Source organism: Drepanopeziza brunnea, assembly GCF_022702325.1.
Source record: "Drepanopeziza brunnea f. sp. 'multigermtubi' strain 214-2 chromosome Unknown ctg12, whole genome shotgun sequence".
NCBI classification, from domain to species: Eukaryota; Fungi; Ascomycota; class Leotiomycetes; order Helotiales; family Drepanopezizaceae; genus Drepanopeziza; species Drepanopeziza brunnea.
Window position 1 is genome coordinate 591,528 of NW_027094075.1, and position 24,491 is coordinate 616,018.

General features: G+C 50.0%; 8 protein-coding genes across 8 annotated transcripts; 4 read left to right on the plus strand and 4 right to left on the minus strand.

Moving 5' to 3' along the window:
- Positions 1–1,103: 1,103 nt before the first annotated feature.
- On the minus strand, positions 1,104–2,823 carry L3040_006950 (uncharacterized protein; the record flags this gene model as incomplete). Its single annotated transcript, XM_007296852.1, has 3 exons — positions 1,104–1,969; positions 2,038–2,179; positions 2,353–2,823. The coding sequence occupies 3 exons, from the start codon at positions 2,821–2,823 to the stop codon at positions 1,104–1,106; spliced, it is 1,479 nt and encodes a 492-aa protein (XP_007296914.1).
- Positions 2,824–5,604: 2,781 nt separating this feature from the next.
- L3040_006951 (uncharacterized protein) lies at positions 5,605–6,201 on the plus strand (the record flags this gene model as incomplete). The annotated part of the gene is made up of 3 exons (XM_066156100.1): positions 5,605–5,654; positions 5,707–5,861; positions 5,948–6,201. The coding sequence occupies 3 exons, from the start codon at positions 5,605–5,607 to the stop codon at positions 6,199–6,201; spliced, it is 459 nt and encodes a 152-aa protein (XP_066010914.1).
- A 3,595-nt stretch (positions 6,202–9,796) lies between these two features.
- L3040_006952 (uncharacterized protein) lies at positions 9,797–10,560 on the plus strand (the record flags this gene model as incomplete). Its single annotated transcript, XM_007296854.1, has 2 exons — positions 9,797–10,130; positions 10,190–10,560. The coding sequence occupies 2 exons, from the start codon at positions 9,797–9,799 to the stop codon at positions 10,558–10,560; spliced, it is 705 nt and encodes a 234-aa protein (XP_007296916.1).
- Positions 10,561–13,572: 3,012 nt separating this feature from the next.
- Positions 13,573–16,823, minus strand: L3040_006953 (uncharacterized protein; the record flags this gene model as incomplete). The annotated part of the gene is made up of 3 exons (XM_007296855.1): positions 13,573–15,898; positions 15,948–16,216; positions 16,269–16,823. The coding sequence occupies 3 exons, from the start codon at positions 16,821–16,823 to the stop codon at positions 13,573–13,575; spliced, it is 3,150 nt and encodes a 1,049-aa protein (XP_007296917.1).
- Positions 16,824–18,718: 1,895 nt separating this feature from the next.
- On the minus strand, positions 18,719–19,846 carry L3040_006954 (uncharacterized protein; the record flags this gene model as incomplete). The annotated part of the gene is made up of 1 exon (XM_007296856.1): positions 18,719–19,846. The coding sequence occupies one exon, from the start codon at positions 19,844–19,846 to the stop codon at positions 18,719–18,721; it is 1,128 nt and encodes a 375-aa protein (XP_007296918.1).
- A 522-nt stretch (positions 19,847–20,368) lies between these two features.
- Positions 20,369–22,133, plus strand: L3040_006955 (uncharacterized protein; the record flags this gene model as incomplete). The annotated part of the gene is made up of 4 exons (XM_066156101.1): positions 20,369–20,519; positions 20,693–20,943; positions 20,999–21,754; positions 21,864–22,133. 4 exons carry the CDS (start codon positions 20,369–20,371, stop codon positions 22,131–22,133), a joined length of 1,428 nt encoding a protein of 475 aa, XP_066010915.1.
- A 342-nt stretch (positions 22,134–22,475) lies between these two features.
- L3040_006956 (uncharacterized protein) lies at positions 22,476–23,249 on the minus strand (the record flags this gene model as incomplete). The annotated part of the gene is made up of 1 exon (XM_007296858.1): positions 22,476–23,249. One exon carries the CDS (start codon positions 23,247–23,249, stop codon positions 22,476–22,478), a length of 774 nt encoding a protein of 257 aa, XP_007296920.1.
- A 403-nt stretch (positions 23,250–23,652) lies between these two features.
- On the plus strand, positions 23,653–23,974 carry L3040_006957 (uncharacterized protein; the record flags this gene model as incomplete). The annotated part of the gene is made up of 2 exons (XM_066156102.1): positions 23,653–23,719; positions 23,778–23,974. 2 exons carry the CDS (start codon positions 23,653–23,655, stop codon positions 23,972–23,974), a joined length of 264 nt encoding a protein of 87 aa, XP_066010916.1.
- Between the last annotated feature and the right edge of the window lie 517 nt (positions 23,975–24,491).

Sequence of the window (24,491 nt, forward strand, 5' to 3'; positions counted from 1 at the left end):
GAAGGAGAAGGAGAGTGAGAGGGAGAGAAGAAGAGAAGAAGCCGTCGGGCCATCTTTTAATGCGTCCGTAGGTTTAGGTGAAGGTACGGGATATCCGCACCCAAAAACAAGCTTCCTCGGGGCAAAGGGTCATTCCATTGGATTGCATTCCAGTGGCCGAGTGGCCGAGTGGCCGAGTGGTGGCCGAGTGCCCGTCCCTTTAGCCCGACTGCATGCAACCAACCAGACCCCTCTTGCGGGATCACGTGACGGTGATGACCCCGCGGCTGGTTTGGGTTTGGTCTGTTTTGTTTTTGTGGGGTTTGACTTTGACTCTAACCTTGACTCTAACCTTGACTCTACTTGACTTACTACTTACGTACGTAGTACTACTGTACTACTGTACTAGTACGTACAGTATTGGGCCTCGGGCCTGGGGAAAAACTAATTCCTGATGGGGTTAGCGAGATCTGGGGAAATACCAAGATACCAAGATACCAAGATGTACGTCTAACAAGCCCCAGCTGGTCACGTGTGTCCTTCACCTCTGTCAGGACTTCACATGTGTATATTCTCAAGATAATCTTTATCTTAGAAAGGTCGCTCAAACGTACGACGGTCGGCAACTCAATAATCAACAACCAAGGAATGTGACGCATACTTACTATCGGCTGGCAGATAGGCAAGATGCTGCATCCAATACGTGAACATTTTCAAAAAGATTCAGCTCAGAGACGAACTTGGCCGGTTCCTCTTGTATTCAGATGAGAGCTCCATTATCAAGGCAAAGTCAGAAGGAAAAAAGACCTTTGTGTGTCAGAATATATATACTTTGGATTTTAGAGACCTTTGTATGTCGGCGGAATATATATACTTTGAATTTTAACCTTAAGTTTACTATTGAAGTATCGGTATCTTGACGGTGGTATGGCGAAGAAGTGACGAGGGCAAGTACCCTCTTCGAATTCGGGCCTGGGCGGGATATATCGTGCGTCTTGGAGGGAACGCCTTGGGGGAGCCATCTTCGACACGGGCACAGGCGACTACTTTGATGCCACAAACCCACCCCATCTCTCCGGCAGAGTACCACAGCTACGGGACAGTGGAAGGTATCATACGCTGCGTTAACTTCCACCGCCGGTCATCTGACCTGCCTCCTTCTTCACATACGCCTCAACCTCCTCAGGTGTCGAAAGGGTAACCGGGACCTCCTGGGGAGAGAAGCCCGCACAGCTGATTTCCAAACCCCCCGCGACCACGTTGGTGGGGTCTGCGAGAGCACGCTCAAAGGTCGCCTCCGCATCCTTCTTCAAGTCGACCTCCGCGCCGTTCAACGAACTCGGACCTCCGAGGCCTTGCAGTCCCTCGGGCAGGTCCGTCTCCGACGCGGGAATACAGAGCCGCGCAGGCGTCGTGGCATCCAACAGGGTCGAATACTTGAAGATGCCCGTGTCAGACCCATTCACCGCGTTCTGAAAGACGTTGCCTCCAACCACGACGTGCGACTCGGTGTACACGCCCAGGTTGTACTCGAAATCGGACCGGTACGGCGCGGTCGAGGCGCCTTCGTGCGTGAAGAGGTTGTTCAGGACGTAGAAGGTGCCGAAGCGCATCAGCGGGTTGCGAGATGCCGAGTTCGAGAACCAGTTCCCGAAGAACATGAAGCGCATCTTGCCGAGACTCCGGGCGCGCTCGGCCAGGCCGCCGCCCAGCAGGAGGGACTTGTGGTGCTCGCCGACGATGTTGTGCGAGAAGGTGATGTTGTCGGAGCCGTCTTCGGCGTCCATGAGGCCGTCATAGCGATCGACTTTGTGGTCCCATATGAGAGGCTCTGGGCCGGTAGGGTTGGGCCCGTCGAACAGGGTGTTGCCATCGACCCAGAAGTTGGTGGACGTGACGAGGGACAAGGCATCGTAGCGCGCATTCCAGGACGTGGAGCCTTCCGGGGCAGGGAAGCAGTCTTGGGGGGGAGATAGCTTGAGGTTACGGACTAGAGGAATATAGATGGTAAGATTCGGTTTTTCCTTTGGCGGGTACGAGGGCAAGAGGGAGTCGTACTTATCACGTTATCCGCAAGGTTGAATATCAGACTGACGCCGTTCAGGTAGGCATCTCCATCCATGCCGATGAGAGTCAGGTCTGACTTGACGTTGATTGAGACCCATTCTTTTTGAGTGTTTTGGACTCGTGGCCTCCAACCCTAGGTTTCTTTCAGCAACCGAGTACATACCCGACGATGCCCATGTCCTTGAGAGATACAGGAAATGGACGTAGCCCCCGGTCCTTGGACCTTCCCTAAGGCCAGCGATATGAAGGGAGTTTATGTGCCGAAACCTTTCTTAACCGGGAGAGGGAGCAGCTCAAAGCACTCACGTTCATTCTCTTCAATAATTCCAGGTATTCCGTAGCGTCCATCCCCTCCACCGTCCCGCCCTTCTCACTTTCGAGCTTCACACTGTCCATATAGCTCTCATTCAAACTCATCACGTATCTAGTGAAATTGAACTGCTTCGAAGGACTATTGTCAATATACCACTGACAATCTGCATATGTGCCTCCATCTTTGGCAGAGGTGATCTCGTTGCCAGTGATGTTCCCCTGGATATAGACCGTGCGGGGGGAATCCATCGCGAGAACAGTACGGAGATCAGGCATGTTGTCCACGAGGAAAACAGCGGAAGGGTCGGCGGCCGAGCCGCCCGTGGTGAGGGATCCATAGCTGAATGGTGCTCGGTTCTCGGGGAGAGCTGGTGGTGTACCAGTGTAAGGCGTCAGTTCGGCGCTCGCCAAGCTCCTGACCAGCAGGGCTGCCGTAGAAAAAGAAAACAGTTTAGCGAAAGACATCGTCGAGGTGAGTAATTAAGAAAACCGGACGCGCTCTTGCCTGAAAATTAATTATCCTTCGAGAATGGAAAGGTCTTCAGCTTATATACAGAAGGTCTGGTCACGCTGATCAATACCCCTTAATCACGCCGTTTGTACTAGTACTTATTGCTCACCCTGGACATCCAACCCACGTCGACTTCATGTATATTACCCCGGAAAGTCAGTTCGGCAACCCCCCGCTGGACCTGAGACAATGCTCATGGAAAAACTCGAAATGAAATCGGAGACAACACAATTGAAGTACCGCCTACGGAACGATATTTGTTATTGTTAGCCTTTTCACGAGTGGAAATTTCCGGGCAGGTTTTTTCTCGCCACGGCACGTCAGGTCCTTGTGAGGGTTCCGAATCATGTTCACCATGATACCGGTAGTAGTAAATGGATCGACAAAATTATTACGTATATTTTTCAGGCTAGAGATCAGCAGCCCTGTGTCTTCCAGTCCAGATTTTTTGCCAACCGCTGGCCTTACGTGAAGTCGGTACCTTACAGAGAACATGAGGGTAGCATTGCTCACTGGTGCATGAATACAAGCAGCTCGCTCAATTACACCCCACCTAAGTACTACGTACTACGTACGCAGTAAATGTTACACTGGGTCTTTTGTCGGCCGATTCCAGGGGGTAAAGCAGGAGGTGTAGCACGGGGTAGTAGTGGAGAGTATACGAGGGTTCAAAGCCAATCGGAGTAAAAAAAAAAATCATTCTACGTAGTATCAAGATTCTATCCAGTATGGAGTTGGCCCTCCTCAAGTATCGATTACAGCTTGACAACGCTTCTACTGCGATTCGTATAAAGATTCGATATAGCTACTAAGAATAGCGTCCGAAGCCTCCGATATAATTTCTCGTAGTCTTTCAAAAGAGATCGATTAAGCGTTTTAAACAAATACTTTTTTTTTTCAGAGAAAAATATACCTTTTTATTGAACTTCAAACGTATTCAATAGATTGAAATTGAATAAATACAAAAGCTAATCGATTGTCGAAATGTCGTTCCGATATACTACGTACTACTACGTCGCAGGCCTACTCGTTACACTCTCGAGGGTAGGGTAACCAGGAGGTTAAAATTGGAAATTTAAAATTTTGAGGCACTCTCAGGCTGTAACAATTCGGGGATAAGAAGTTTTATCGCGCTGCTAAGCTACCGGTAATCGAATTTCTTTTTTTTTTCCGTTTTCAATTAAACTAAGTTTATACTTGCGATAGTAACACTTCGTATTGTACGTAATTGTCGGTTACCTTAAATCTAACTCGAAAGAATTGACCAACTTGCGACTTGCACCACCACGGCGGGACAGTAAAATTGGCCCCTTTATGATGGATAGAAAATCAACCAACTATTATACCGTAATTATTTTAGTACAGACAGATGGCCGTATTGAGTTTGTTATCAATCAATTAATCAAAATTTAATTAAAAGTTGTTATTCTTTCATTGTGCTGGGTTAAAGTTGTAAAAATGTTACTTTTGGTGTACAAGAGTCAGGTCGAGGAGAGTCAGGTTCGAAGTACCGGTATAGCCTAATCGGATCGAATAGTGTCTTTCGATCGTATACGCCGTTTTTTGGGTGCTTGAGGAGCATAAATCGTCGAAAGGCTTTCTAGTAAAGGAATCGGTGGATTTGATAATTGATTAATATCCATTTTAGCTATCAATCGATGGAAAACGGATTGCATACATAAGAAATCTAAGCAATACGAAGTATGAGTAAGGCTAAGTGGCCTTTATTTCAATTGGCTCAAACCCCTTGTAGACTCCACTATTACCCCTTGGAATCGGCCCACAAAAGACCCAGTGTTACATTTACTACGTATACGTTACATTTACTACGTATACGTACGTAGTAAATGTACTGCTACAACTACGACTAAGTGTGATTGAACTTGAAGCTTTCGTATAGTAAGTTTCCCATTACGGAATACTTTCTAATAATAAACGGATTTCGGAGCCTTAATTAATGTCATGCGTGATGAGGTTCTACAGGAATGCTCATCGGCACGCCGCAGTATGCATGTCTTATGATCCAGAATAGGTACTTATACGTACAGGACAGCAGAGCCTCCGCAGAGCAAAGCCGCCGGGATTGTATCGGCGTACCGTGAGATCGGAACCAAGCTAACTCAACCTGCATACAGTAACAACAGCCGAGGTAGTTGTACTTCTACGACTACAACTAGAAGTACCGGTAGATGCGCAGGTCGGCAGCTTGGGGACTGTGAAGTTTTGAAACTATCCACCTTATTAAGCTCTTGGCTATGGTTGGAACTGAACGCTGCAAGAGCGCTGGAACGCTCTGACTCTGAAACTTCAGTAACTTTGGTAACCTTTGTGACTTGGAGTTGCAAACACCTAACGGGCAATAGAGCCAAGCGAGAATGGCGATCAGCGAACAGAATTTCAGACTATACGGATGGCAGCACAGTACAAACGACCTACTGAGATTAGGGCATATGGTTGTCTGTTTGCAATTCCATTCGTACCTCAATAGCTATATAGGTAGCTAGCTATCTTTCCACTTAGTTAGAAGTATGCAAAAACAACTGAACACGCTTATCGGCTATCATCTTTTTCAGCTATCGTCGAGACATCGGATTGACCCCATTCGCTATGCCGAAACGCAAGCATCAAGAGACGCCATCAGAGGAATGGCTCGCTGACCCACAGACGGCTCAAATCATTTCGAAGATCGACTTCCAAAAAAGCCAGTTCCCACTAGAAGAGCTCTCGGCAGGAAAATGGGAGACGGGCGAGAAAGCAAGCTAATCCTTGACACTCATTCGATTAGGTGCGAAAGTATTGACGGGTGATCAGGGAAATCACTCTCTCGTATGCGACAGTGGAAGCATCTACCATTTTGAGATTGATGGCAGCTCCTCCTACAAACCCCACCACCACAAGAGCATATCCAAGCAGGCGGCAGAGGACGACGACAACGAAACAGATGTGTATTGGACGAGGAGGAAGAAAGCGAAGCCGCAGATGAAAGCGACATGTACGAGGAGGAGGACGAGGAGGAGGAGGAAGACGAAGAATTTGAGGAAGAGTTTGAAGCGAATACTTCGCGGGCATCATAACGAGCACGGGTCCACGGCGGTGACGAATTCGCCATGTTTAGAAAGTCGGAAGCGGACTGGGCGCAGCGAGACAGCGAGGATCAGATGATGGACGATGGCCTCACGATAGAGGAGCTCGATGGGGCTCTAGAAGACGACTCTGACGATGATGAAAGGCTCGAGAGGAATCTGATGAAGTTCAAGAAGCAGAATGCTGCGGAGCTGGAAGCTGATCACCGGATGATGCTGCAAGATATTGCGGATGACCCTGGGCTTTGAGGTAGACGGCAGCTACCAAACAATATCCTGCGAGATACATACAGCTGGTCATTTCTTTCTGCCGGGTAAGACTCAGCGAAAGCTATCTCCTCCACGGTGGTTGATCCCGAATCCCGAATCAAAACCATTCGGGTCTTGTTGCAGTCACATCGCAAGCCGCCTGCGATTTTTCCTGCCAAACCAATCTTCCTGTCTCACCTGGTTGGGATACTGGGTCAGACAACAGGAGCCAAATCCTTGCGGTACCATCCCAAAGGAATGTCTGCTTACCATGATTTTTTTCCGCCTGCTAATTTTCTTCCACACCTGTTCTCACGACTTAGGACACTACTAGGCTTTGACAGTCACCATCTGCTGTACTGCCTCCAGATCTTCCGTTATTACCAAGCGTCCAACGCCTGGCAAATCTCTATGACCATGATTACAGTTCACGTCTCAGAGCCGCATATTATCTGTTTCTGTCAAGACCCATGGCATCCGGCCTTCTCGGGTGTAGGTAGCGCTTGAGATGCCGATACTTGCACTCTTGTGGACCTGCACGCCTCGTGCGGTCTTTTTCCCATCTACTTTACTGCTTTTGGTAATAGCGAGCGAGGATTTGCGTAATTAGAAGTCAAAAGAGGTTCGAGCAGGCGTAGCATTGGCCTTTCTTGTTCCCCAAAGAAAATATCGCAGAGATCTAACTAGCGGGACAGCGCGCTGTGTCGCGTTGAAGGGAGTTATTGCTATTGATTGGGATGCTCGAGGGATAGCTGGCTGTATCGCGCTAGAGGAAGCTACTATTAGGAGTATTGATTATAACGCGAAGTCTGGAAAACTTACCCCGTGGCTTACGGCCGGGCTGACGCATCACATTTTCTTTACATGATGTCAAAGTGTATTACTTATATAAAAGTGATGTAGTGTTGATGCTACGGGTACTATACCGCGAGGTCCGGAAAACATAACCCCCTAGCTTGCGGCCGGGCTGAAGAAAAGCCTGCACCAAAAGCGATGCGCTCAACGGGTCTCCTCCTTTTTTTTCTTTTCTTTTTTTGTTAACGGATCGAAAATGGAAAATAATCATATGTTAAGAAAAACCCCCGATGAGAAAAAAAGATCGAAAAAAAAAAAGAGAAAAGAGAGAGAAAAAAGTTGCAAGGGAAAAAAAGTACAAAAGAAACTCTCAGCTCGAATGAGCTGAGAGAAGAAACACCTCCGACGTAATGGGATTTACTTTTTATCCGACGTAGCCTCAGGACGACTGTCGCTGTCGAATTCGGGCGCCGGAAATTCGGAACCTGAAACCCTGTTAGTTGCTGTTGCGAATGTAAGAAGTGGAAGCTACTTACGCTGCGCTGGCGTCTTATTGATGGAGGTGGTGAAGGGGTTATGATATAAGTAAGGGTTAGTGGGATTTCGCCGGCGGGCGCAGAGTCAGTCGACGACGACGGCGAGGGTGGCTGCCGAGAATTTTCGGAAAGAGAGGGATGGTATCTGGAATAAGGTGGTAGGATTCTTGTACTTCTAGGTTTTCCTGCGAGTAGAAGATGTATTCATCTAGTGTTCTTATGCCGGGACTTGCAATCTAGGTATTCATATATCCATCTTTATATGGCAATCTATTCTCAGCAAACGATGTACTCAACATGCTGAACAGACGTATCATCGAGAGACGAAGCTGATATTCAGATGAAATGGGCTTGATTGTATCCAACTATCTTCACAAAAGTCTGCTGCCAAGGACCCTGCTCGGTCTCCTCAGCGAGTTCAGCATAGTAGACTCCAGCCGCAACGCCATCAATCTTCCCACAAGCCGGAGAGCCATCAGAATAGATCTCCGTCGGCATAGTAGAAGCTCCAAATAGTCAGCGCCTGAGGACCACAGCAAGAGATGATAGCATCCACTTGTAGTTCTTCTCTGGGTAAGCAATTGCCGCAGACTGGACGATATGCGCAGTCGCCGACTTCCCAATCCCAGAGTGTAGAGGCGGTGCCGCGGTCAAGACATTGGTGGTATTCCTAGTAAAGATTAAAGTCCTTGATGCAGAACCTGGGAGTCCAGCAAACCACTGCATGTGAAGTATGTACCGTGCAGTCCAGCCTAGTAGCCGCGACACCTCACAAGTATCGCATACAACTGGGTACCTAGTGATCCGTATAGCATTGTGCATTATTAGTACTTTTATTTCATTGGATGAGAGCGTGATTTACAGATATCGGACCATCGAGCTCTTGATGTATAGCCAAAAGGTGGCTGACGAGAGAATAGAGAAAATGCTTAAGGATTACATTAAGCAACCTGTTTAAACATCATCTGAAGGCTTCGTATGATCAGTTTCGCTCGATATTGCAATAACACGCCCACATCTTCTCTTTCATGATGGTACATGCAGCATCAACTTCAAATTTCAACACAGGCTGGCCTTACCGCCAGCTTCGACACCACTCACCCTACATTGGTATCGAGCATAAACCATGTCTCCGTAGCCACAAAACACCAGAGCATCGTTGAAAATGCGTACCCATAAAGAGTGCGTCAAGCGGTTCCCCGATTTCATGGCAGGCGGCCCCCTCCCCGAGCAGCACCGGAGAGACGTAATTGACATACATCTTTCACCAACGTTATTTCGATTGAGTAAAGCGCCAAGTTGAATCGCCGGCGAAGATCATATATTGAAAGCCCTCCTCACAAATGACTCGGCCTAAATCCGATGCCGCCCGGAATACAATCGCAGGGCGAAAGAAGTGAGCAAGATTGGAAGGCAAGGCGTGATACCTAGTAAAGCTTTTAGGGTATTCGATGGCTTCGAAGGCTAAGATGTAGTAATGATGGGTCTGCAGGTTGTCTATACTGTGGATATCTCCGGCTTGCAATAGATACCTACCGAACGGTTCTTCTGTGTACCTTCTCACTCGGTGACACGGCCAAGGCCCAGGAGAGTCATTCGACGGACAGTCTACTGGGACTTGACTTAGTCATGCGTATGCGCAACTTACACCAGTTGTTTGTCTACAGCTCCAAAGCTAGGGATACCCTTTCCAATATTCTAGGACACTGCACAGACATTTATTGTGTCGAGATGTGCCTGGATTCGCTTAATCCAGGGGTATAAATACACTAGATGTCGTTCCACTGATCCAGCGACGCAGCGACGCAGCCTATGCTAGACATACCCGAACAGATGCCAAGATTTTATACACCTTTCAGCGCTTGGATAAGTGATTGAGAATTGGGATTTTGAAACCATATATCCTATACTCTTGGGACGTTGCACTACGCTGTCCAAATGACACCTCGGGAACAGAAAGATGCCACGTGACCTTGGTATGTCTCAATACGGCTTTGGAGCTAAGGTGTCTCTTGAAGGACCTTTCTCATCATATACACCATCAAGATTTCCATAAAATATGTCCATGGAAGCCTTGCCTGATAGCAAAACTTGAGAGAAAGGAGTTGATGGGGTAGCTTAGGCGCCAGTTTCACCGCCTTTGCAACGGGTCTAGCGCAGCGAATAATTCACGAACTTTTTTTTTTCCCAGTAAATTCCCTCCTCGAGCGCCCCGAGTGAGAGCCCTAATCCAACTACCAACTAACCAATCCACAACCGAGAAAATGGGTAAAGACAAGTCCGAGAAGCGCGACAAGAAGGAGAAGAAGGAGAAGAAGGAGAAGCGCAGCGAAGTCGACGGCGTCAAGAAGTCCAAGAAGGAGAAGAAGTCCAAGCTCAATGGGGACAACATAGCAGCTGCGATCGAGGAGGTGACCAAGGTCAAGGCGCCAGCCCCGGCGGAGGAGCAGGAGAAGAAGAAGAAGGAGAGCGTGCAGGCGGTCATCGAAACCGCAGGAGAGGCCGTCGCGACCAAGCCCGTGGGTGCGCTGGTGCCGTTCGCAGCTCCCTTGGCCGACGAGAAGGTCGCGAAGAAGGTGCTCAAGAGCGTCAAGAAAGGTAATGCAAGCGTGTGCGCCCCTTGGAGGATCAGGAGCTAACGACCGTGATTCTCACAGCCGCAAAGAACAAGACGCTCAAGCGCGGAGTCAAGGAGGTCGTCAAAGCCCTGCGCAAGTCTCCTCAGGGTGCCGGCAACGTCGTTGTCCCGGGTGTGGTGATCCTCGCTGCAGATATCTCCCCCATGGACGTTATTTCGCATATTCCCGTCCTCTGCGAAGACCATAACGTACCCTACATCTTCGTCTCAAGTCGTGCAGAGTTGGGTGCAGCGGGTAACACGAAACGGCCTACGAGTGTAGTGATGGTCTCCGAGGCGCGAGTGGGCTCCAAGAAGACCGAGAAGATCGAGGGCGACGAGGAATATGGAGATGTGTACAAGGATCTGGTGAAGGTTGTCGAGAAGGAAACAAGGAACGTCCGAGTATGAGTGGGATGTCGGATTGCTTTGCCTCTTGCATAGTGGGAATGGTGCAGTATGGGCCTGGTGTATCATATCAAACGAATTGCGCGTGCAGGATTCTCTTTGCGGAACTTTCAACCGGCGTCAACGGGCTGGGTACGAATTCAAAAAGATCACGATTGTCACGGACTCTGGAATGGACGGGTGGTGAGTTGCAAAAATCCATTTCCCAATCTGGCAACATGCGGAGCCACCCTGCTCGCATACTTTATCTCATCCTTGATTGTTTTACCCTACTCCATTGTTACATATCGAACCTTTGATCTCCCTTGATTTCCAGTGTCGTTTTGCTATGCAAAAATATCGTCAAAATACCGGCTACCGATCGTGATTCAAGATCTACTTCGTTTGGCGTTTGGCCCACGAGCTGGAGTCCCAAGACATTCTTAAAATTTGAAATGAGGCATCACGGCTTGTGAGCCTCATCCTCGCCACGAACGCCAGGGCCCAGATATCTAAGGGTTGTGCGCTTCTATGAGCAGAGCTGCGGGAATTCTCGGAAATTCTCGAGTATTTTAGCCCCAAGTACCGTCGGAAAGACAAAGCCATGCCTTACCCTCATTCTCGTACAAAGCAATGGCTAAGGCACCTCAAGACTCCGTGCAAGACTACCTATCCTTGCGGCCGAGTTACCGCTGTATTTGGTAGCGTTGCTTCGGAATCAGACGATGATCGAGCCTTGATCCCGGTCTCAATGACCACTATCGAGTTTTGTCCTTTGCTTTCTGCTTTTTTGTCCTCTGCTTCAACCGGCGGAGTTACTTCCGTGCATTCTTCGATTGGTGCCACTTCGTGACCCGAGTCTTTCGCTGTCCGGTCGCCGCCCAATCTCTGGTGATTGAGGGCAAATGCTCTCCCACTGGTACGAGCGTGGCGATGAGGATCGCCGCCGAAAAGACGCTATTTGGATTTTCGGCCTCACTTTCTTTGTAAGCTCTCTGAAATCTTGAGTGGTGGTGGATTATCCAGGAGATCTGATCGCAAGAGAGGATCCGGAATCAAGACCCGGGAAGGAACTGGAGCCCAAATCGACGTGTCTCCCTAGAAGCGGACTACAAATGGCATAAATCGCGACATAGGTCGTACACAAAACGCTCGCTCACTGCAGGCAGCTCGTCCTTGTGCCCAGTTGCCTGTAATTGGCTCTGGATATAGGCAACCAAGCTGACGTCGCCAGCAACATATCCAGAAGATATAGGGAAGGACGAAAACAGCAGACACAAAGAAGACCTGGGCCACCTGGTGCTGGGGTGAGTGCCAGAACGCGAGGAACCGGAGGATATTGAGTACCTCCCTTGTGGAGAAGAAGACGAACATGGCGCCGAGCAATTCGCCCAATGTTCGAGCCTGCCACCATGGTCTGTGACCAAGCCGCGCTACCTGTGAGAGGGGACCACCAATGCTTTTCTTGCTCGAAGAACGAGAATATGCTGAGAGGACGGCAAGACGGTGGATAGACAACTCCATGAAAGAGGTTGCAGGCTGATTGATTCGCAGAGACAATCCTTGCCACCTGGCTCGCGGATTACCAGAGAAGATGAAGAAAGGAACGTGGTCTCGCTTCTCAACATCTATCTACTACCTCGCAACAACCTTGAGTTCCAACGACATGCATCCTACCCGGCGCGGGCTTCTATTATCTCCCCTCCAGCTCCAACTCCTCGTCCCCTACACGATGGACCTCCGTTCGCATTCATCAGGAATCTCTACACATCCTTCCTCAGCCAGCCCTTCCTCTCCGCAATCGACGCTACCAAACAGCACATCACATCCGTATCTTCCAACCTCCTCCCCTCCGTCTCCTTTCCTTTGATGGAGGAAAGCAGACCGAGGAGCAAGAATGAACCAACCCACCCACTTGGAACGAGCTGAATGATGGAAACAGGCATTTCTCTCTACGGCTCGGTAGAAAACTTGGCTTGATGTGCAATGAATGAATGAATGAATGAATGAATGAATGAATGCTACACCATAAGTCGACCAACCAGACAGACGTTGCTCCCAATGAATGACCAGGCGTCCTTGGAAGGGTCTAATTCGTCGGTATTTGCCGCCCCTCTTATACATACGCCCTACACACCACCAAGCCCCTTTCATGTGGTAGCTGGTGGATTATATTTGTCGCTTACTTAGGCCTAGTATCGTATTGGTATGGTACGGGCGTCTTATAGGCATAGTCAGTCATCTTATCAGAACCGTTAAATTACTTGATTGAGATTCCGGTGTGTTCAATGCGTCAAAGACAAAATCTAACAAAGTCAAAAGCTGATTATGTAGTCAGTCGTAGTCTAAAGATTGATTTGATTCTGGCATCTCGATACGGAAAACCCCTACAGAATGTCACCCCGTTCAAGAGCTTCGGCATGCAATCGGTATTGATCGAGTAGCTGTGAGAAGTCACAATACATCCAAAGGCAAAGAGTTGGACAGATCCGTCTCTCTCTCACATCTCGGGAAAATCACCCTTTCCATTCAGGAGAAAAAAGAAAAAGGTCATCCATCTAGCATTAATGTCGCTCATGCCATATTTCCATTCGTTCTTCTCTCCCTCCACTCCACCCAACCCTGGATGTCCAACTCCGTATTCCCCAGCCAGATAGATTGAGTAAAATCCCCCCTCGAGAGAAAAGAAAGATAAAAAGGCATGTATCGACGCCAGCCAACCCCCAGGGCTTGCTTTTTACAAAGAAAGAAATGAAAAGAGATTCCTCCTCTCTCTTTCTATCCCACCCACACCCACACGGCATAGATCAGCCGGTTCAAAGGTAGAAGGAAGAAACGCCAGAAATGTATCTACACCAATCTCAGTGTTCCAATCCCAGTGTTCAAAGCAACAAACGCCCCCCTGCCCTAAAACCCCATCTCGGGGAGTGCCTGAGTAGCCAACCCCGTCCCAGACGCCATTACCCTAGGAAATTAGGTCTCCATCTAGAATGGAAAAGCGCTCCAGGAACGAAAGAACCCCCTAAATGCGAATGATCATAGCGCCGGCGACGCGAGCGGCGATATCTCCAACGACTTCGGCCTCTCTTCTAGTTCTGGTATCGGCAACTCATTCGAGTTGTGCCGCGATATTCTAAGTTTCTCATCAAACAGAGATACCAGTCGTTCCGAGTACTGGTCCAGTAAACCTGTCAATACAGTCTCGCTGATGGCTTTCGATTTTAAACTCTTCTCCCCCAACGCCATCGCCGTGAGGCGTAACTCCTGGTCTAACTCCTTCAATAGATCCTCCTTCACTGTCTCGGACGACAGCAATTTCTTTCTATATGCTCGCAGTGTGCGGCAAGCTTGCTCTGTTGCCATGTTCAGCGTGCCAAATTCGCTGAAGTTGCTTGCGCTCTTTGTCCGTCCCCGACATTCAAGTGAAGGGCGGCTCGCGTCCTTAGGCTTGGGGCTTGATGGGCTCCGTGATCTGTTTCGGTACGTACGACGGGCAGTCGTATCATCAGATGCTGACATGACATGTTTGGGATGTACGGTCGGCATGGTCGAGATGGAAATGGTCGGAGACTGTGTCGCAAGGCCGTATTTTGAGGTTTTTCTTCGTATCGTTCTTGGGGGTGATCGACTGCCAGTAGGCGTCGAAAGCGGGGACGCGCGTTGAAACTCGGCCATTTCAGCTCTGGAAAGCACTCTCCTAAGCGGTGGCCGGTTAGATAGTGTTTCTTTCGTAGGCGATGGATCACCACTCGATGTAAGATCGATAGGCTCCTGCAAGTCAGGTCCTCTGGGGGAAAGATTCCATATCATTATTGTGCCATCAGCTCCAGTGCTGATCAATGTCTTTTGATCTGATTCAGGGGCTTCCAGGAGAGCCACGTCAGTTACACTGGCCGTGTGACCCCATTCCCTGTCCAGAAAGGAGCCCGTGGTTCCATCGTATATTCTAACCGACTTGTCAGTGCTTGAAACACCTGCAAGTATCGTCGGCCGCCCTGGCGTGAAGTTAGGCACGCCCATTACTAAAGAGTCCAATACCACAGCATCTTGTCCCTCATTATCAGTAACCTTGAAAGAGCTGATGAGCCGACCACTAGATATCTCGTAAGTTGCAACAGTGCGATCAAGTAAGGAAACAACAAAGTTGCCCATGTGATTTGCGAAGCAAGCCGACATTGACACAGGAGTAGCCTTCAATGTGATGATCCGGACAGGGACCGCACCCATCACTTCTTGCCCACCCACATCTTTCTTGACGATTTGTCTGATGTGTATCGTCCTATCCGAAGAGCAAGAAACCAGCTTCTCGCCGTTCTCCGCAAAGAATAAGCCGCACACGCTGGCCGAATGGTCCTCTAAAGTCTGCATCAGAGCCCACTGTCCCGCAAAGAGACGGAAGAGTTGGACTGTTCGGTCTCGGCTACATGTGGCGACTAAAGTGTAAGATTCACTTTCGTAGATTGCGATGTCTTGAATATTCGACATGTGAGCTCTCGTTTCGAAGGCGCATTTCTGGGTGGTCGAGTTGATGACTCGCAATACACCGTATCTGTCTCCAGTGACCAAGAATGAGCATTCTTTGGAAGCCCGGACAATCTGGCACTGGTTCGCGGGTCCATCCTCAGCCGCAGAGAGTTGCTCTACTTCAACCGTGAGAAAGCCTTTGCTGCTGCCGTCCAAATTCCAGAACACAACTGTACCATTTGAAGACCAGGTCAAAAAATCTGCTTTCATTTCGTTTCCGGGGCAGAGTAGCCGCACACCAAGAACGGAATCGCCGTGTGCTGGATAGGGTGTATTCTGCATGTGAGGATCCGCGTCATCTGAGCCAGGGGACGATATCTCAATCGAGTGTTTCGAATCCACCGTTACCAGACTCCTCGCCGCATAGCCCATTGCACAGAGATGCCCCGTGTCGCTCGGGAGAAAGCTCTTCGCGATCGAAGGGTTCGGCGATTCCGGGGGTGTGACAGGGTTCAGCAAATCGTCGAGGTCTACGGACTTGACGTTTCCATTCTTCCCACCTATCCGCACCCTTCGAGCCGCTGTATCTATGGCGATGCATGTGATTCGGAAACCCGTCGTTGCTAACTTCAACAGCTTTGACCCTTCGGTATCATCCAGAAGGCAAACATCACCCTTTTCAGAGCAGAGGATTGCCTGGTGTTCTGATATCAGTGCCAACGCCGTGAACGTGGTCTCCACCAACGGCCCGAGGAGAACATTTCGTCCTACCAGTGTTTTCAGGGCGGGGAGAGGCGGAATAGGGATGGGTGTACCATCAAGAGCAAAACGCTGCTTTGTTGGCGATACTGGCCTGCGATCTTCCACTCTCCATATCTTAACATGTCTCGTACCGATTCTATAAAGAGTCAGAGCTTGCTTTCCAAGTTCCTCGGTGGTGAACCTACGTGACGATGCTATTTCCTAGCCACGCCATTTGGTTTATAAAGCTCGTGCACTTGTTGCTGGAGTGTAATTTTGCCGCACCCGTCCTCTGGTCAATAGCCCAGACATACAGAAAACCATCATTTGGGGACCCTAAACTGGCCAAGTATTTCTGGTCTGGACTGAAAGCAACCGCTCGAACTCCGTATGTGTGCTCGTTAATAATAACCAGGGGCCTATCGGAAGAGGTATCCTTTAAGGAGAATATGAGGACACGAGGTGAATATCCAGTCTGTCCAGTGTCAATATCTAAAAATCAACATTCACCCAGCATGTTTCTTTACCTCACCAACAGCCAGAAATCTGCCATCCTGGCTCATTGAAAGACAAGTTGCAGCCTTTATCCTCTCCCGGCTCGTCCAGGTTTTTGAGACCGCCGAATCGCCCCATTCTAGGCTGCTGCTGTGTGCTGTAGAAGGGGAATACGGGACTGCCGAGTCGCGCAGAGTTAGCATCGCCCTATTCCGGCCATCATTCGCTGAGTTCGCAGGTGTAGAAGGAGAAGAGTATGTTGCGGCCGCATTATTCAGAGGTAGAGCAGTCGGGCGGGCTCTGAAAAAGCGCTGGGAGTATTTCGAGGTATCATCGACGTTGACCACTACCGCGGCAGCTCCAGCGGTGTAGGCAAAAATCCGGGAAGAAGAGAGGGTGTCAAAGGCGGTCGGGGAAGAGACGGTGGTGCCAATTATCCGTCTGAGAGAGAGGCCGGATTCGTAGGGGCCACGGGGTTTGAAGGGCGAGCGTGGAGTACGGGCGAAGGGAGAGTTGGAGGGCGTCAGCTTCAAACCCAGGCCGGTGTTCGCTGCGAAGGTTCGCGGGTTCGATGGGGTCGAAGTCATAGTTCAAGCCATAGAGAGGAGGTCGATTGGGAAAAGAAGTCTGCAGTTATTAGGAATATATTTGCGATCGAGAGAGATCTTGTAGTTTGGGAGAGAGGCAGTCAGTTGGAGGCTTTGCCCTCGTCGCTGGGTTGCTCGTGCCTGTGCTAGACTCAGAGGTGAAGATATCGTAGGATCGCAGGAACAAAAGCTGTTTGTTTTGTCTTAGACTTGCACGATAAACATCTAGCTGGGAAGGGGGGGGCTCTGGCTCTGTACTCACAGTGGCTGATCAGTATCGATCGAAAATTGTTTAACACAGCGGCGACAAAAAGTGAATTAATCAATGGGAAAGAGGAAGTACATTCCATGGGATTGTCCTCTGATCAACCTCAGTTGATTTTCGCCTCTATCTCAAGCCCGTGCCCTCGAGAACGAACGGCAGGCCTGTGCGATCAATTTTCAGGGGAAACCAGGCACCGACCAGGGAAGTACTCTGTACTCTGTAAACTTCGCAATATGAGCCACCCCATAGCTCGGGCTGTCTCCCAAGACATTGCTATTGTTCGTGGAGGCTACGTATTGATCAATGAATGTGTTGATTGTTTGTCCGTCCGTCATTCCGATGTGAGGATCTGCAATCTCCACGCGCACCCAAATCATTCCATTATTCGTAAATCCGCAAAGAAGGTAAGAACGCATCTGATTAAGATATCTGCTGGTTAAATAGAGCGCTATTCAGGACAATACCTTAGAGTTATTTGTGAATCTCGATCAAGGACTAGCGCCTGAACCTTGAACTGCTAGTACGTAGATAGGCAAGACAACCCCTAATCAGATAGAGAGTATTGAATCACAATAGCACACTCTTTAAATAGACATCGAATATGAAAACCCGCCCAATGAGCATCTACGTCGGCATTGAATGAGTCCACCACCAGCAATGTCCGTTTTGTAGCGATATTCGCTTGTTTACCTAGGTACTTATCTAGCTATCCTTCTTTCACTTATATTATCGTGTCATTCACTTACAGATGTTCGTCGAGTCAGGTGGTTATATGCCGAGGATCTACTCACGCCCTTTGAACTGTGATGGCTATTGTTATTCTGGTCAAGGAAGCAAACGAAAGTAGGTGACAGGAATGTAGTAGCGATTTGGAAAAGGGGGGAGTCCAGACGAATTAAGCGAGCACATATGTCTGGAGACCCAGCCTCTCCCTCAGTGTCGACGGTATCCCATCCAGTCCTCTCTTTCTTATATCCTACTCAAGTCTTTTCGATCATTCGTCACTGGAGCGCTCACAAAGTTGTGCCAGATATTATATACGTGGCAATGCTTCGTTCCCCGTCAGCCATCTAAGGACAAGACCAGTCAAAGTGAATTAGTCAACGGGCAATTTGACTCCCCGTATGACCGAACATCCATCTGATACAATTGGTGTTCGCTCTTCTGAATTTACAATCATCGTCCACGTCTCTGGAAAGGTGCAAATACAAGGGCTTTAAGCGAGCGAGAGGGCCCTCCGAAGGATTGCCTTCATCTCCGTATATCCGCATCTCGAAAATAGATACCAGCGTCGCTCGATTGGGAGCAGCTCAATTGACGGAAATGGACAGGAGAATGAGTGCTAAGAGAAAAAGAACGGTTGTGATAAGGCCAGTAGAGCACCAACAACATGAACTCAGTCCGTGTTTCCCAAATATCATACAGTCGCCCCTTCGACAAACATCCCTGTGACAACCGTAAAGAAGGCTCCCGGGATATCAACCCTTCCGTTCGGCCTGGCTATCATGACACCGCCAATATTTTATACAGAGCCTATCTTTCAAGGCAGCCATCAATCATAGCTGTACAACAAGAATGATCCGATCTGCCAACGTTTCGCGCCGACGACCAGGGTGACTCCTAAGGATCTTCACAATATCTTGTCACCAAGACTCGGCTCAGTCTCCTCATCGTCCCCATACATGTTCTTCTGCTCCTTCTGCTCTCTCCTCCTTGCCGTCGTAACAAGAGCAGGCAGAGGCGGCGGCACGTACTTCTCCAGCTTCCCTTGCCTCCTCAACAACCACTCAGGCTTCCCATTCCCAATTCCGAGTTCTCTCCACTGCCTCGGTGGCTTGGCTCCCATATCTGCCAATCTCTGCCAAACAGCCTTCCCCCTGTTATGCCATCTCCTCTGCCTATCCGTCTCCTCGTCGGGATTGGGTCGCCATTTTGTCCTCAAGATTCTAATGATCGCCTCGGGGGTGACTTCAAATTCCTTCGAGAGCATCTGTACGGTGTAGTAATCCGGCTGCTGTGCATTCAGGGCTCGAATACCTGCAATGGCATCCGGCGAGAGTCTCTTCATCGGCATGTAGCCTTCTGGGTATTTCTCTTTTATTGCCTGCTTCTCTATCATCCATCGCTCACGTCGGTCTTCGAAAACAGGTTCTTTGACTTTCACGCCGTATGATACCGTGGGAGCAGTGACCCTCTTTGATGGCCTCGCGCTGTAATGTAACGTGAATTCTCCGTTGTCGGTCTTTGTTTTTCTGACTTCCACCTTACTCCCATTTCTCCCAAGTACCCATCTTTCTTTTCTGGAAGGCTCGAGCTTCTGGTCTGGAGTCAAGCTTATGGTATCGTTCTTCCGAGTCAAAGTCCCCGAATCGTCTTTGAACAGTTCTTTGAGGGGAGTTTCGTAGTCGTGGGTAACATGCATGTCTTTCTTCGCTTCTCCTGCTGGACCTTCTCCATCTTCGTGGCCTCCTAGTTTCGTCTCGGCGAGGATAGAATCTAGCGCGTCGAGCGAGAACTCCGCAACAGCGTCGGAATCTCTCGATTCAATCGATTTGGCTTCAGCGCTGTCCTCTACTTTCGGTGCTGCATCAGACGAATAGGCTCTGTTCGAGAGAGAAAAGTGTCCTCGAGGCGTAAGGCTTCGAGTAGCACATGGCTGGAACAGGCGAGGCGATCTCCTGGGGATCGAAGGGAGGTCGACATGTGCTACGTTTCGAATGAAGAGATTCAAGGTGTTGATAGTGCAGCGACAACTCATCCTCGGACAATTTGAGGTTGGTTTAAGAGAAAGGAGAAGCAGAAAAAGTCGCTCTCTAATGATGGGATCATCGTTCTTCCGTCCGTCGCTTCTTATCGAATCTTATCGCTAAAGTACCCCTGAGAAATGCTGACGACGTCAACAATATCGGAAGATTACACAAATTCCGTCTTGACATTTCTTGACATTCCGTAATAACATCTTACTTTTCAGATCTCCCTCGGCGGCAACATAATATGTCCTGCCAACATGAAAGTCTCTGGCACTTTTGGTCAGAGCTCTCGCTCGGATCAGGGGTAGCTCGATGGCCGCCACCCCACCGGAGAAGCTTTGTGCGATCAAGGACGTCGAATCCATGATGCCGCCATATGATGGATGGTGGGGAAATTCTCAATCTCAGTCTCAACCTCAAACCCCTTCTTCCTCATTCTCGCGATACCTTTGATATCATTGCTACATAGAATTTTTCTTTTCTTGCTTTGCCTTCTTTGCGTGGATCTCGACTTCTGCGAGAACGCTCACATGTCTTGGCCCAATCCGTTCAGACGGAACGATGAAAATACTCGCCATGTCTGGGGATACACGTTCCAATGGACGCCTCAGCATATGTCTCCAGAGGAGATGCATCCCATGAAGTTCTCTTATGATGTTTTGGGGGAAGAATGTCTGAATCGTAAGCTGCTTTGACTTCCATCGACCAGCCCTCAGTCCGAGCCTGCACAATTCTCATAGCTCTAGAACAAGTGACAATTCAGCCCGGGAACTTGTAGCTTTCATATCGGAGGATTAGATACGGATACTCTGTCTCATTGATTTCAATCGCGTATTTCATCTAATATTTTCAAGGGCTCGATGAGATTTCGCCACCCATCAACAAAGACCTTCCCCGAAATCAAAGCAGAGCATCACCCAAAGCGAATGCCGAGCCAGTCCCGAAAAGAGATCTCTATGCTCTCCTCAGAGATCACGCATCAGAGGATCCCAAACTGGGCCAGCTCTGGGACGAGGTCAACACAGTCCCGGACTGGGTCGACTGGGACCAGATCATCAGAGGCCAAGATGTGTTCTACAGATATGGCGGCGTAGCTTTAACAGCAGCAAGTCAAAACCTCCCCATCAATCTTCCAAATATAAATTAACAATCCCTTCAAGCTAGCCTATCAATCTCTCCTCGGTGGCATGGGAGCTGCTCGCGTGACCGAAGTTCTTGCGCGAACGGGTGGCTTCTCTCCCAAAGTAGCTAAACACCGCCTCTACGAAACGACTCAACACATTCTGCAGGTAACCTCTTCTCTTGAATCCATTCAACCCGGCGGTGCCGGACACATCTCCTCCATTCGCGTGCGTCTCCTTCACGCCGCCGTCCGTCGCCGCATCCTCCAGCTCGCCGCCTCTCAACCATCCTACTACTCCGTCGCAGACTACGGGATTCCCATCAATGACCTCGACAGCATCGGCACAATCAGCACATTCTCTGCTACGCTCATCTGGCTTGGCTTCCCCCGCCAGGGGATCTACCTGCGTCAGCACGAGATCAACGACTATCTCGCACTCTGGCGTCTCGTAGCATACTACATGGGCACGCCAGACGAGTACTTCTCGACGCCTGCGCGCGCGAAAGCCATCATGGAGTCTCAGCTGATATCGGAGATCCAGCCAAGCGAGACGTCTCGTGTTTTAGCCAACAACGTGATCCTCGCCCTGCAGAACCAACCGCCTGCCTACGCCAGCCGTGACTTCCTGAACGCCAGTGCAAGGTGGCTGAATGGCGATGAGCTGTCTGATGCTCTGGGGCTGGGGAAGCCGGGATTTTACTACAAGGCGCTAGTGGCGGGACAATGCATCTTCTTTTGTGGGCTGTGCTATACGTATCGATCCATCCCGTACTTGGATCGCAAGAAAGTCAAGGTAAGCCTGTCCGTCAACATTTCTCTCTTCCCATCCCCCGGCCATCAATCTTCGTCTGTGCTGAGGAGACTCCTTGGGGACTACGGCGGCTGACGAGGCAACTGAGCAGGCTCTCAGAAGGATCTTTTATCACGTCATCGTAGAGAACAAGGTGCACGGCTTAGGCGAGGAGAGCGATTTTGAGTTCAAGTATATACCTAACCTGGATACGACGACCTCCATGGCCGATTACGTTCCGGGGGTCAAGAACTCTGGGGTTGAGAGGAGGAACTTGAAGGCGCTTATTTGGGGGAGTGCGTTCTTGGGCTTGCTGTCGTACGCTGGGTGGAGAGTGTCGTGGGGAATACTGGGAGGTTTAAGGGCGTGGTGGTTGTCGTGATTAGGAAGTATGTGCTCCTAGGGTCATGTACAGATTTGTAGGCGCTTCTTTTGTTATGGGTCTTACCAAAAGTGACTGGGCAACCGCCGAAGCGAGGAACACTGCTTCACCGATCTGCGATACTCAATAATAGTCCGTTGACACATTAACATGGGTTGTGGAAAGTTATTTACGAAAACAAGGTCTAATTGCTAGCCCAGAGGATATCATACAAGTTCATTCAACCCTCTTATGCAAGTCATCAAACGCCGATGCTCCATGCGGCTGCAGAGCTCCCCATGGTTCCCTAGAAACGCCAACTTAAGATCTCATACGCCAAGCCCCCTTGCAGTCTGCTCCTCGCTATTTGATCAACTCAATCGGTGGTCTCGCCGTGTGCGCAAAGATGGGCTTTTCCTGCTCGAGCGGGCTAATCTCGTACTCCCCCGTTGTATCCTCCACCGAGATAGCCGGCAAGTTCGGACTAAAGCCATGCTCACTCGGGTTGTAGATGGTGGTGCTGCCACTGCGTTGTCTGCCCCGGTTGCCATCGTCAACATCACTGACCGGGCTGGCGGGGAAATCCGTGGTGGGCCTCGCGTGCAGCTTCGCCAGCGCCTCGGCCAGATCTTCTGCGTGGACCTGCTTGTTGGGCGCGTCCTCGAGCTTCACTTGCCAGCCGTGGGGCGGAGACGGCGGAGGCGAGATGAAGAAGAGCTTGCCCGCGTCGGGGAGCTCCAAGTGCTCGTCTTTCGGCTCGATGGGGGTCTGCTGGCCGAAGAAGACTCTGATGCGCTCGCCCATGACGACTTCCCCATCGAGGAGACTGCGGATGCGGATGGCGGACTCTTCGTCGTAGAAAGAGACTATGATGCGGCGGAAGGACTTGATCGGGGCCCAGGAGTGGATGGGTGCGGAGCTGTTGATGAGGTCGCGAATCGTTTGCAGGTTGTCGGGGCGGAAGACGGAGGGGTCTTGGAGGTTGGTGATCAAGAGGGTGTTGGTGGAAGGTGTCGGCATCTGCAGCGGAGGAATGCAGGAGAGGTCGATTGACATTTTGACTCTGGATGCGCGGCGTGAGGTTGGGCGCGACTCTGGTGGCGATAGAGAGGTGGGAGACATGGATATATCCGACATGATGTTTAGTGGTGGGTGTGGGGGTGTGTGTAACGAGGTGGCGACCAAGCGTGGATGTGGGTGGAGGTGGAGGTGGAGGTTGATATAGGCGTGGATGGAATCAAGAGTGCGATTGATTAAGATTGAACTGGTGAATCTGGGATGCGATGAATTCTGTCCTGACAACAGAGGGGGAGAGGGTGTATTATGTATCTGAAGAGCCGTACTGATGCTGTTCGACTGTTTACTGAAGGTGGGGGACTTGGCCTCTATTTGCCTTTCGCTTAGTGGCATGGCGGCAACAACAACGAAGGGGGCTATGCTCTTGTCTGCAAATTTTCACCCACTCAGCCACGAGCATACCAGTACGGTACTCCGCAATGCTCGAGCCATCCGTTCCGTAATTCAAGACACTCCGCAAGCAATGATTTCTGGCGCCCAGCTATACAGTAGCACCGAGCCTCACGCTACTGTACCGGTATTACATTACAGTGAGTACCTAAGTACGGAGGTCGGCCAAGTACGGATGATTGACGCCAGACTCGAAAGTCTCATTTCCTCAGCCTCGACGGGTCCATCGCGCTCCTCCTTCCTTGCAGATGCGGATGCAGATGCAGATCAAAGAAAGTGTCCGAGAACACTGCCCGTCAGAAAATTGGCTCGATCGTCTCCGCGATGCTTGGTTCTGGCCTTATCGCCAGAGTGAGACTGGCGAGACTTGCTCCTTGCAGCTATCAAAGCGCTAAAGTTGTCAACAACTAGGTGCTACTAGCCAGGCGGTCTGTGGTTCTCTGGCCTTCGAAACGACTTAAACCATCGATCGGCTCAGCGACGCTCGGATGGCTTCATCGCTCTGTCACCATCGATAGAGCCCTGGAGGCCCTCGAGCCATCTAACGACCTTCCCGATTCCAGTGCTGCCGCAGCAGCATATGGCACATCATGTCAGGAAAGCCCCAAAAGTTTGCTGTTGAGGGATTCTGACAAGAGGCCAAGGCAGTGGCCGTGAAACACATAGTAGGTATTCAATACTCCTGTGTGCTGCGGATTCCAGCGGAGCGCAGCGAGCCTCACACATGATCACGGCGGTGGTCGTAAGGACAGACCGACCGACCTCAGGCCGAGATCGAGATTTGAAGGAGCTGTGTTTCCGTATCTTTAAAGTTTCGGTGGATCTTCTTGGAAGGGGGCTTGGGTAAGAGGAGTGCGAAGGAGAGGAAGTCCGTACAAGCAGCCGAACCGGAGATCCAAGCAAACTCTATGA